Here is a 13,211-nt window from a genome sequence, read left to right on the forward strand (position 1 = left end):
GTCTGTTGGATTCATTTCTGCTCTTGATTATTGCCTACATTTCTATGATTGAGTTACTAGTCTTGAATGTCTGATCATCTTATTTTTCTTCTTCTTAAATATGAAATGCTTCATGAATTTGCATGTCATCCTTGTGCAGGGGCAATGCTGATCTTCTCTGTGTCATTCCAGTTTTAGTATGTGTGCTGCTGAAAGCACCTGATCCTCTAGCTTTAGTTTGAGTGCTGGGATTGTAGGTGTGCCACCACATCTGGCTTCTAGTATAAATATTGTTTATCTGTGTGCAAATCCTAGGAGAACTTGCTAGATAGTAGGTCTCTTGCCACGTGAGCTCCCTAGATTGGACTCCGGTCATCAGAACTGACTTCATTTGTTTACCAGCAGAGCCCGCTTCCCTTTTGTTTTGTTTTGTTTGAGACAGGGCTGTACTGTAACTCCCTCTATAGATTAGACTGGCCTTTAACTCAGGTCTGCCTACCTCTCTGTGTCCCTAGTGCTGGGACTAAAGACATGGGCCACTACCACCTGACAAAATTTTTGTTTTAAATAGAAATTAATATATGTTGACATGGCTCAGCGGGGAAAGATACTTGCTATGCAACCGTAGTCCAACCCCTAGAACTCACAATATAAAGCAAACCTCTCTCTCTACAAAGTTATCTCTGACTTCCATATGGTATGCTGTTGCACATGTACACAGTTCTAACTAGAATCTACAAATTTTAAGAAATACGTAAATAAAGCCTGTTAGTGGTGTTGCGTACCTTTAATCCCAGCACTTGAGGCAGAGGCAAGTGGATCTGAGCTTGAGGCCAGCCTGATCTACAGAGTGAGTTCCAGAACAGCCAAGTCTACTTAGTGAAACCCTGTCAAAATTTTAAAAAAAGAAAGAAAAGTAATACTTCTTGAGGTTTGTATGTGTGTGTTTAAAGAATCTCACTTTGGAGCTCTATGTGTGTTGTGTTTAACTCAGAGTCTCAGTATGTCTGGCTGGCCTGGAACCCACCGGCCTCTGCCTCCCCAGTAGTAGGGTTAAAGGCATGGGTCACCAAATCTGACCTTACAGTATTTCTTCAGAGACTCTTGGAAACTGTCATATTTTAATGTGAAAACTTAGTTGTTTTGTTTTTCAAGACAGGGTTTCTCTGTAGCCCTGGCTATCCTGAAACTCACTCTGTAGACCAAGCTGGCCTCAAACTTGGCTTGCCTCTGACTCCCATCTGGCTTGAAAGCTTGATAGTTTTTATATTGGCTGATAAGATAGCTCAGTCATTACAGTGCTTACCGGTTACCCCTAAAACACAAGGAACTGAGTATGAAAAGAGTAAATAAACCTGGATGTGGTAGTGTATGCTTGTAATCCCTGCCTGGGGAAGCGTTGCAGGCGCTAGTATTTGTATGCTAGGCAGCCTAGCCTACCAGATCAGTCCCAAGCCAGTGAAAGATCCAGCTAGAAAGTAAAAAGGGTACCTGCTAGACCAGCAGCTAAAGCACTTGTACAAGCCTGAGGACCTGGGTTTCATCACCAGGACCAACATGGTAGAAAGAGTCCCAACTTTTTTAACTAAAATTATATAAAAAGGTGAACAATGCATGACCAGAGCTGCCTCATGTGCACATGTATATAAAGAAGGGGTGCACCCATTTTCACAAGATTTATTTATGTGAATGAGTGTTTAGCTTGCATGTATGTATGGACACCATGCGTGTCTAGGAGGGCCTTGGATCCCCTGGTGAGTCACCATTTGGGTGCTAGAAAGCAAACCTGGGTCCTTTGCAAAAGCAATAGGTGCTCTTAAATTCCAGAGCCACCTTCCAATCCCACCCCGTTTTGTTTGTCTGGGTGTAGGTTTTTCTAGGCATGGTCTTACTAGGTCTGGCTAGCCTCAAACTCCCAGAGAGCCATTCTCATTTTTCTTTTCAGGTATTTTCAAGTTCCTGTCCTTGTATTAAGTGGGGAGCTTGAAGTTTGTCATTATAACCTTCATTCCTAGCAGCAATGAAGATACTTAAAGAGATCTATAACATCCTTGCTTTGTCTAGAGACCAATTGAACAAGGAATTAGGATTTCCCCTTGGAATTCCATGCAGCCTTAGGGCAGGGCAAGAATAAAACTGAAGCTGGATGTCAGTCAGGGAGGGAGTTTACCTTCCATGAAAGAGTTGCACACAGGCCAACACTTCTCAGACCCCTGTACAGGATAAGCCGAATGGGCCAGTGATGGGCAGGGCCACACCTTGACCAGAACCTCTAAGCTGTGCCTTTTTTTTTTTTCGGGGGGGGGGGTTTGGGGGTTCAAGACACGGTTTCTCTGTGTAGCTTTGGAGCCTGTCCTGGAACTCCCTCTGTAAACCAGGCTGGCCTCGAACTCACAGAGATACGCCTGCCTCTGCCTCCTGAGTGCTAGGATTAAAGATGTGTGTCACCCCCACCTAGCAATAAATCTTAAAAAATAAAGCTCGGGACTGGCGAGAAGGCTTAGTGGTTAAGAGCATTGACTGTTCTTCCAGAGGACCTGGGTTCAATTCCCAGCACCCACATGGCAGCTACAGCTGTCTGTAACTCTAGTTCCAGGGGATTTCATACCTTCACCCCAATGCACGTTAAATAAATTGTTAAATAACAAAGCTCATGGCAGAAGCCTGAAGATGGGGTTGAAGTTCAACACACCTCTTTATTCTTTCCACCATGTCCACACTGAATACTTCTTTGGTTTTTTTTTTTTTTTTCACTGTTGTGGGTCTGGCATTTGGGAGGACAGTGGCTGAGCCTAGCTTGTTGGGGCTGCAGGACCCAGGCACCCTAGAAATTCCAATACTATCTCATGTTATTTAAATTTGTAGAGATTAGGACAGGAGATGGCTCTGTTAGTAAGTGCTTGCTGTACAAGCAATGAGGACCTGAGTTTTTTGGCTTTTCGAGACAGGGTTTCTCTGTAGCTTTGGAAGTTGTCCTGGAACTCGCTCAGTAGACCGGGCTGGCCTCGAACTCACAGAGATCTGCCTCCTTGAGTGCTGGGATTAAAGGTGTGTGCCACCCGTGCCCAGCTGAGGACCTGAGTTTTGATGCTCAGCGCCCATGTAAAAAGCCAGGTATGATGATACACGCTTGTAATTGAGCACCAAAGAGGCTGGAACAGGCAATTCCCTAGGGCTCACAATCAGAGAAGATACCAAAGATCTACCTCTGACCTCTATGTGCACATAAGTGCGTCAACCTGTATAAGAAACACAAAACACATCTTTTTTTGAAGATTACACTGGTTGAAACAAGTTCTGATTTAACTACCCTAGATAATTCAGTTAAATATTGTGTGAATAATCACTGTTTACAGCTTCAGCTGTGGCTATAAAATGTCAGGATTCCTTCCACATGCTTCTAACAGTTCCTTGAACATGGATCTGCCTTGGACAGCACTCTTCCTGAGCACTGTCCTCCTGAGTCTGTCATGCCAGGGGACTGACTGGGACTCTGACAGAAATTTTATTTCAGCCGCTGGTCCTATAACCAGTGACCTAGTGCTTAACCTGAACTATCCGCTGCGAACGCAGGGCTCTGATTTGGTAGCTGGTAACGATGACATCTACGTCTGCCAGCAGCCATTGCCCTCCTCCTTGCCGCAGTACTTCAGCAGCCTTCACACCAGCCGGGTCACCCACTACAAAGTACTTTTATCATGGGCACAGCTTCTCCCAACAGGAAACCCGAAGAATCCAGACCGGGAAGCGGTGCGGTGCTACCGACAACTCCTGCAGTCCCTGAAGGCTGCCCAGCTTCAGCCTATGGTGGTCCTGTGTCACCAGACCCCACCCACCAGCAACACCATCCAGAGAGACTTTGCTGACCTCTTTGCCGACTATGCCGCATTCGCCTTCCAGTCCTTTGGGGACCTTGTTGAGATCTGGTTCACCTTCAGTGACTTGGAGAAAGTGATGGTGGATCTCCCCCACCAGGATTCAAAAGCTTCTGCTCTCCAAACCCTCAGCAATGCTCACAGGAAAGCCTTTGAAGTGTACCACGAAAAGTTCTCTTCTCAGGGTGAGTAACGCTGACATGTGGCATGGCAGCAACCTTCACCGCCCTCCTCCGTTTGCTTCCTTACGCAGGACCCATGTCCCCTCACCTTGTGGGCTTCCAGGAGACCCCCAAATCTAAGCATTGCTTAGAATCCTTTCCCAAAGGGGACACATAAATGCCCAGCATTCGTCTGAAAACTTCATTTGAGATAGTGTCCCTTGTAGTCCAGCCTGGCTCACTGTGAAGTCAGTAGGTAAGTTTGAACCTCCTCCTGTCCTCAAGACTTCACCCTCTGAGTTCTGAGTTGACAAACGCCACATGCAGTTTTATGCAGTGCTAGGGCTTGTGCACACCAGGTAAGCGCTCTAACCTCTAAGCTGTGTCCTGAGCTGCAAATCCTCCCTCCCTCCCTCCCTCCCTCCCTCCCTCCCTCCCTCCCTCCCTCCCTCCCTCCCTCCCTCCCTCCCTCCCTCCCTCCCTCTCTCTCTCTTTCTCTCTCTGATTTTTATTTTATTATATATAGGTGTTTTATCTGCATGTATGCCTAAGTACCATGTGCATGCCCGTGCCCTTAGATACCCTAGAACTGACGTTACAGAGGGTTTTGAGTTATCATGTGGATACTAAGAATCAAACGGGACCACTGGCAGAGCAGCCGGTGCTCTTAACTGCTAAGCCATTTCTGCAACCCTTGAAAACTATCTTCTAAAACCCTTCAGCAGGGTCAAGTCTGTGCAACTGTCTTCTGTCCTTCCTGGAAGGGAAGTTTGTAGTCAGGACTCCTCCCACACTCTCCTAACATTTCTTTGAACATGGAGCTGCCTTGGAGAGAAGAGTACTGTCCTGAGTCTCCACAAGGAGACCCCCACTCTCCTATGAAAACAAGGGTAAACCTTTTAGTTGGAGTTTACAGTGCATCAAGGGAGGCAAAGATAAATAATACATCAATGGGTAATGAGAAGACTAATTTGTGAATATACAGTAGACACTAAAACTGAAACCTTATACATGGGAGGCAAGTGATCTACAACTTGTATTAACTTTTTACTGTTCGCAAATTATGTTTCAGTGAGTATTGCTATGTATACATTCTTGCCCACCCTCTGATAATTCCTCTTGATAGGGCCTATCCTTCAAATTGAGATTAGCCAGGTGTGGTGGTGCATGCCTGTAAATCTAGCACTTGAAACACTGAGAGGGACAATTGTAAGTTCAAAGTCAGCCTGGTGAGCAGATCTCTGTGAGTTCAGGATTAGCCAGTGCTACATAGCCATAGCCCATTGCCCCCTGCAATACGAAGAGATAAAAAAATGAAACCAGTGTTTTAAAATAGCTGTATTCTTTAAGACCACAAAGCTATTTATACCCATTGTTGCAATGTTTCCATTCTATTCCTATTCTGCCGGTTTTAAATGATACAACATTTTTGTTATACATAAGTGTGAATATAAAGAAATCAACTTTTAACTGGTCAAAGTGCCTAAGCCCGGGACTTGGAGACAGAGGCAGGTGGATCTCTTGAGTTCAAAGCCAGCCTGGTCTACAGAAGAGTGAGTTCCAGGGCAGGCTCCAAAGCCACACAGAGAAACCCTGTCTATAAAAACAAGAACAAAACAAAACAAAAAATAACACAAAATTTAAGAACTAAAATACAGCAGCTTTTTTTATAATTTACTTTTTTTTTGCTTTTTTTTATTAATGTATTTTTTACATTCTAATCCTAATTCCTCCTCCCTCCTCTCCTCCTGCTCCCCCCACTTTCCCTCTCCCCCCCCATCTGCTCCTCAGAGAGGGCAAGGCCTTCCCTAGGAAGTCTACTGAGTCTGTCCCATCATCTCATTGAGGGAGGACCGAGGCACGTCTTTACCCACCCCACCCCTAATCCTGTGTCTAGTCTGGGCAAGGTGTCTCTCCATAGAGAATGGGCTCCACTACAGCAGCTTTTTTTTTTTTTTAAAGACTGTCTCTACATAGCCTTGGTAGGCTTGGAATCCCCTATATAGACCAGGCTGGCCTTAAACTCACATAAATCCTCCTGCCTCTCTGAGAACTCAAATTAAAACCATGTGCCACCACTGTGCCAGGCCTGATATCTTTCTTCATGAAGGAACTTAGTACAAGACAAAATATAATTCAGTTTTTTATTGAAAAAACCTTTCTCATACAATATATTCTGATGACACTTTACCCCTCACCCAGCTCCTCCCAGAGCCTCCACACCTCCATACCTAATTTTCTTCCTTCCTTCCTTCCTTCCTTCCTTCCTTCCTTCCTTCCTTCCTTCCTTCCTTCCTTCCTTCCTTCCTTCCACTAGAAACATACATGCACAAGAATCCCCACAGAAGCACAAAAGGGAAAAACAAAATATACAAGCAAAAGAACAGTAAGACAAAAAGTACCCAAACAAAGCATCATGAGATACAAAGTCTACAAAAATAGCATTGATTTCATTTTGTGTTAGCCAACTGCTCCTGAGCATGGGCCCTATCCTGAAATGTGGCTAGTATACCCAGTGAGATGCCATTGGAGAAAACTAATTTTCCTTTTAAAACAGGTATCAATGGAACATAGGTTCTTGGTTGGGGAGGGGGTGGCTTCTGTCTGTTAACCCCCTCAGTGCTGGGATCCCAGCCCCATGTGGCTTGAACCTGTGAAAGAAGGCCCTGTGTGCCCTGCCATCTCTGGATTCATATGTGCATCAGTCCTGTTGTGTCTGGGAGACACTGTTTCCTTGGAGTCGTCCATCACTTCTGCCTGTTACAGTCTTTACACCTCTCCCCATGTGGATCCCTGAGCCCCGAGGGGTATAATTCCATCTTAACTAGCAAAATGGGGGCTAGAGAGAAGCTTCGGCTGTTAAGAGCCCTGGCTGCTCTTGCAGAGGACCCAGGTTTGATTCCTTTACTACTGCCTGTAGCTCTAGTTCCAAGGGATCCAATACCCTCTTCTGGCCTCCAAGAGCACTCGTACACACATGGCAGTGACTTAGATAAACACACACACATAAATGAAAATAAATCTTTTTAAAATGAGCAAAATGGAGGCCAGCAAAACTGCCCAGCAGATAAAAGTACTTGACTAACAAGCCCAGAATATCCCAAAATTTAAATGAGCAATATGTTTGGGAGTATGGCTAAGTTGGCAGAGTACTTGTCATGCATGCAGGAAGTCCTGGGTTCCAATTCCTGTGTTGCATAAACTGGGCATAGTAACACATGCCTGTAACCCAAGCACTGAAAAGGTGAAAGCAGGATGACCACAAGCTCAAGGCCATTTTGAGACACATGAGATCCTGACTCATAATCTAATTAACTAATTAAAATGACGGGGCTGAGAATGTGGTTAAGTCTGTAGAGCACGTGGTGTGCATGGAGCCCTGTGTCACGTTCCCAGCACAGCTTAACTCAGGAGGCAGAGGCAAGAGCAATAAGAGTTTACAGCCATCCTCAGGTGCATAACAAGTTCAAGGCAAATCTGGGCAAGAAACAGGATCCAAGGGGGATGGGGGTCAGCAGTTGAGATGGCTCAGTGGCTAAAAGCACTGGCTTCTCTTTCAGAGGACCCAGGTTCAATTCCTAGCACCCATATGGCAACTCACTACTGTCTATAACTCCAGTTCCAAGGGATCAATATGCTCACATAGACATATATGTAGGCAAATACCAATGCACATGAGATAAAAATAAACAGATTTTTTTTAAAAAAGAAGAAGAAATAGTTTTATTCCCCAAGACAGTTTTTTTTTTCTGTATAGTTCTAGCTGTCCTTGAACTCACAGGCTAGCCTTAAACTCACAAAGATGTATCTGCCTCTGCCTTCCAAATGTTGGGATTAAAGGTGTGTATCATATCTGGCCAGGAAAAAACAAAATCCACTTAACAACAACCGGAAGCAGGAACTGGATATAGTGATATGCCTGTGATCTCAGCACTCAGGAGGACTGTATTTGAAGCCAACCTGGGAGGCATAATGAGACCCTATCTCAAATCCTACCCCTTCCACCACAAAAAAAAATATGGGCTAAGGACTTTAGTAGACATCTCTCCAGTGAAGATACAGAAATGGAAAAACAACAACAAAAAACCACAAAGCATCCGTAACCGTTAGAGAAATGCAAATCAAAACCATACTGAGTTTCCATTCCATACGGCTGTGAGAGAGTGTTAAATGCTGTGGAAGATGGGTGAACGGCCCTCTGGTGGGAAGTGCAGAGCGCAGACAGCACAGGGAAGCACTCCAGCCAGCACTAGGAACCCCACCCCACTGCAGACCACAACCGATAGAAGAGTTGGCACTCGATTAAGTGGTACATTTTGAAAGGTTGGACATTGGCTGGGGCACACCACCCCATCCACGTGTGCTAATGCAAGGTTCACTTAAGTGTGGAAATCTAAAGGTTATAATGTGGCCCCATTGGGCTGGTCACTAAATTACTAGAGACAGCTTTATCTTATCAGAATGAAGACTGCCTCCCAGAGATAGTCCCTACTCCAAACTTACTTACTTTCTTTTCTTTTCTTTTTCTTTTTTCTTTGACACAGGGTCTGCTGCCTCTACCTCACAAGTGCTGGGATTAAAGGCATGTGCCACCACCACCCAGCCGATTTCTTTTTCTTAAACTTGTCCTACAGGCAGTCCTGGTATACATGACAGCTTGAGAACCATCACCATGTTCTGTGAGAGCTAAGCAAAACAAGTGCTACATCAGTATTTCCTTTGTTTCCCCCATCAAGGCACTGTAGCTGCGATGAGGACAAAGACAGAGCAGCTTCCTGAGAGCGCCCTGACTTTGGGTTCTGTTTTGTGTTAGGTGGGAGCCTTGGTCCTGATTGGACGGAAATATAGCTAGCTGGGGATACAGCCAAGTTTCTGACCCTCCTTGCTTCTACTTCCCAAGTGCTGGGATCACAGGCATGCACCACCACACCTTGTTTATGCTGTGGGGATTGTCAATCCCTAGGCTTGATGCAAGCAAACTCTCTACCAACTGAGCTACATCCTCAGCCCAGAGCATTTTGTCACTTTAGGATAATTCTTTTTATTCCGACTTTTCCAAATGCTGTATGTAGTCCAAGTATTCAGGTAGCAGAGATGGGCAGAACTCTGTGAGTTCAAAGCCAGCTGCACTACAGATTCAGACTTCCAGGAAGCTAGTGTCACATAGTGAGACCCTATCTCAAAAAAAAAAAAAAAATCCAAATAAAACTCAAAAACTGGTCTCTTAGACATTGTATTGTTAGCCACTTTGTTTTCTAAAGTCTGTCAGCTGGCTGAAGTCATGGTAGTGACCTGTCTCTTCAGAAAGCCTCAGCCCTCCCTCAGCTATTGCTCTTTCCTATTTGGTTCTAGGAGGAAGGCTTTCTGTGGTCCTGAAGGCTGAAGATATCCCCGAGCTTCTGCGAGACCCATCCTTGGCTGCACTCACCAAGGTAGACGTGGCATCTGTAATGCCCAGGAGAATGTGATTGTACTCACTTATTCTGAGATAAGCCCTCTGTAAGGAGGAGAGCGGGCGTGAGGCCATGCCAAGGCAGTGGGGCAGGGTTACTCCCGAGTCGGCCTGAGAAGGGTGTCATCAGGGGAGACTGTAGTGGCTCCCACTGGCTAGGGTGTTTTCATGGAGGGGGAGGTGGGTTTCTCAAAGGGCTGAGGGTAGGTTTGCCCAGGGTTGTTCGTTGTTAACCTAGGACGTACAGGAATGCTTCTTGTGTTAACTTCGTGACACTGATTGAGGGAAACTGAAACTGTTTGTCACAGGAGTGGGGCATGGGTGGTGGTGGCTGTAATGTAGTCACAGAGAAGGGGCTGCTTTTCAGACCATAGTGGTGGTGCCTCCAAGGTAAGATGGTCATGTGCCTGTTCTCTCAGTCTTACTAGGTAGGCCAAGTGACCTCAAACTCAGCCATCCACCTGCCTCTGCTTCCAAGGTGATGGGATTAAAGGTGTGCACCACCATGCCTGGCTAAATTGTGATTTGTTAAAAGTGAGATTTTTATTTGCTTCTTTGCTGTTTTATTTTTAGTTGAGATAGGGTCCCATATATCTCACACTAGCCTAGAACTCAGTATACAGCAGAAGATTGTCTTGAACTTCTGATCCTCTTGCCTCTGCCTACTGAGTGCTACAGCTTGATTACAGGCCTGAGACACACCTGGTTAATGAGATGCTGCCATAGAACTTTGTGAATGCGGGCAACTGCTCTACTAACCACGCTCCAAGCCCAGCCCTGGTTTGACGTCTCTATAAATTCTTCTGAAAAATTGCCATTCCCCAGGTTTATAGCTACCATAAAAGGAAAAAGCCCTGGCTCATGATTTGTCATGTTTTAGCTTGACTCCATTAAGAAATCACACTTTGGGGGCTAGAGAGATGGCTCAGTGGTTAAGAAAATTGACTGTTCTTCCAGAGGTCCTGAGTTCAATTCCCGGCAACCACATGGTGGCTCACAACCACCTTGAATGAGATATGGTGCCCTCTGCTGGCATGCAGGCAGAAGGCTGTATACATAATAAATAAAATAAAATAAAATAAAAAAAGAAATCACACTTTGAATTGGAGAGATGGCTCAGAGCATCACCTGCTCTTCCAGAGGTCCTGAGTTCAATTCCCAGCACCCACATGGTGGCTGACAACCATCTGTAACTACAGTTCCAGGGAAACCAATGCCCTCCCTGGACACGTGCACATGCTGACCAAAAATAAAAATAAATAAACCTAAAAAAATACACACTTCTTAAAGTACCATCCTGATTTATATTCTCTGTGTTTTTTTTAAACTACAACTTGTTTTTTGTTTTATTTATAATAGGTCTTCCCTCTATAGCCCAGGCTAACCTTGAACTCTTGATCTGGCTTCCATCTTCTGAGGTCTGGCGTTTATAGGCATGTACCACTTTGCCTCATTTTAACTATTTTGTTTTGAGACAGGGTCTCACTAAATAGCCCTAAAATCAACCCTCTTGCCCCAGCCTACAGGTGCTAAGACTATTTCCTCTAGTAACTGCTTTTATTTATTTACTCATTTATTTGTTTATTCATTTTGTTTTTATCTCAAGCTAGCCTAATGGTCACTGCATAGCTGAAGATGACCTTGAACTCCTGATCTTCCTTCCTCTACCTCCCAAGTTCTGGGTTATAGTCATGAACCACCATACCTGGTTTGTATCACGCTAGGGATGGAACCTAAACCTTTGTGCATGCTAGGCAAACACTCCTAGCAGGAGTGAACCATATCTCCAACCCCGGGTCTCCACTGGTCTAAATTAATAGTTCCAGTGGGGAAAGAACACCTCAGGTGAGACAGGATCCCTGGTAAGTGTAAGGACTCAGGCATTACACTGGCCTGCCCCTGTCACCTGGCAGAATGTACTCAGGCAGTTCCCTGGTCAGCCCGGGTGCAAAGGACCCCTTTAAAAGAAAGACCTCTGCCCACTTACGTTCTCTTTCTTCTCTCCTCTTTCCACTCTTCTCTTTTTGTTCCTCTCTTTCCCTCTCTCTGTTTCCCTCCTTCCCACTGTTCCCCTGGGACAGACAGGACTTTTCCTGTCTCCCTCTTCTCTTCTGTCTTCTCTCTGTCTCTGTATCTGTTTAGCTCTTTTGTCTTTCCTTCCCCCTCCCCACCTTTTGTTGTTGTTGTTTGTTTGTTTCTTTGTTTTTTCGAGACAGGGCTCCCTTCCCTTTCTGATAAAACTCACTTAAGTTCTGTCTGCCTGGCATGTTTGTCCCCGCCTCAGTCAACCTCGCCCACCATGGAATCTGCCAAGATCCCCCCAGGCTGTATCATAACAGTAAGAGCCTCCTATTGGGGGATACTCTGTTTTCATTTTTTGAGACAGGTATCCCTGGCTGTCCTGGAATTTATTCTGTAGATCAGGCTGGCCTCAAACTCAGAACTCAGAGTTCCACCTGCCTCTTCCTCCCAAGTGCTGGGATTAAAAGTGTGTGCGTTGGAGGACACTCTTATATAGGTGCTAACAGTAGGGAGAATTTTGCTGGAAATGTTGAGAGACAGGACAGGAGGGATACCAGAGAAGGCAGGGATCATGTAAAAGGGTAGGAAGCCTTGGCCGGAATAAGATAGACACGGGGCGAAGCAGGGAGTCCATGGCCAGAGAGAGGCATGCACTGGGCAGGCCCATTGGAAGGACAAGAATTCATGTTGTACAAGCTGGCCTTGAATTCACCAGATATAAGGATACTCGATACTCTATAGGGAAAACAATATATTTATTTATCAGAGAGAATCGCACATACCAGGAGTTAGAAGCGTGGCTGGCTTCCAGGAGAAAGGAGGGAGGCCCCCTTTCCTTTCACTACCTTTTATCTCTACCTTGACCCCGCCCTGTTGGGCGGGTAGCTTTGTGGGGTTCACTCCTACAGCCAAGGATAAGAGTGCTGGATTACAGACAGGCACCACTGTGCTGTGTGTTTACGTGGTGCTGATTATAGACTTAGGGCCGTGCACATTCTACCTACTGAGCTAAATGCTCAGAAGAGCTGGCTGGAGTCCTTAGCTAGAGTGTGGGTTAGAGCATTGTGCTGTGTTTTCTGCTAGTAGAACTGATCAATCCAGGCTCAACTGCAGTGAACTTTAAACTATGGCCTGAAATTAAAACGAAACCACAGACCCAAGAGGGTCCCAGATATCACAAGGGGAGAGTGGTGCCTGGGGGAAGCTGCAGACTCTGATTCCCTCCCTAGTGCTCCTCTACTTGTCGGTGCCCCACGGTCATCCCCCATATCCATTTCACACTTACTAGTGAGGCACACACTCACGCTCCTGCCGTAGTCATGCACACGCATCCCCAGCTTTCTCTTAACCCAGGACTGGGTTATGCATGTGGAGACTTCTGGGGAGGGGCTTGTTCCTAATGGTTGAATTCCCTTATTTCCAGGACTCCGTTGATTTCCTCTCTCTTGATTTGACCTCTGAGTGCCAAAATGTGGCGACCCTACCACAGAAGCTGAGTGAACTGCAGGTAATGTGAGAGCTTTTCCATCTTGATGGTGAGTGGCAAAGGTTCTGGACAGCAGAAATGTGATGCTTTGACTATGGCCTGGACTGAGCCATCCACAGTGGTCTGACCTGCCAAGCCGCAGATTCGGAGATTCCCACTTAAAGAGACCATCAGAGTGTAAGCTTGCTGTGGGTTCCCTGTGGTCTCTTGGTGGGCTCTCCATGTGCTCCCTGTGG

At 45.7% G+C, this 13,211-nt stretch overlaps 1 protein-coding gene and 1 non-coding gene across 2 annotated transcripts in view; one reads left to right on the forward strand and one right to left on the reverse strand.

Moving 5' to 3' along the window:
• Positions 1–94: 94 nt before the first annotated feature.
• Positions 95–198, reverse strand: LOC121137289. Its single transcript, XR_005874551.1, has one exon. It is a non-coding gene; the product is annotated as a U6 spliceosomal RNA (small nuclear RNA).
• Positions 199–3,374: 3,176 nt separating this feature from the next.
• The window catches only part of Lct (lactase), a 38,373-nt gene continuing 28,536 nt past the window's right edge, over positions 3,375–13,211 (forward strand). The window contains exons 1-3 of the mRNA XM_040737941.1: positions 3,375–4,039; positions 9,368–9,447; positions 12,913–12,996. Of these exons, the coding sequence (XP_040593875.1) occupies positions 3,397–4,039; positions 9,368–9,447; positions 12,913–12,996 (807 nt within the window). The 5' untranslated portion in view covers positions 3,375–3,396. The remainder of the gene's footprint in view (positions 4,040–9,367; positions 9,448–12,912; positions 12,997–13,211) is intronic.

The sequence above is a fragment of the Mesocricetus auratus genome, unplaced genomic scaffold, assembly GCF_017639785.1.
Source record: "Mesocricetus auratus isolate SY011 unplaced genomic scaffold, BCM_Maur_2.0 Super-Scaffold_100676, whole genome shotgun sequence".
NCBI classification, from domain to species: domain Eukaryota; kingdom Metazoa; phylum Chordata; class Mammalia; order Rodentia; family Cricetidae; genus Mesocricetus; species Mesocricetus auratus.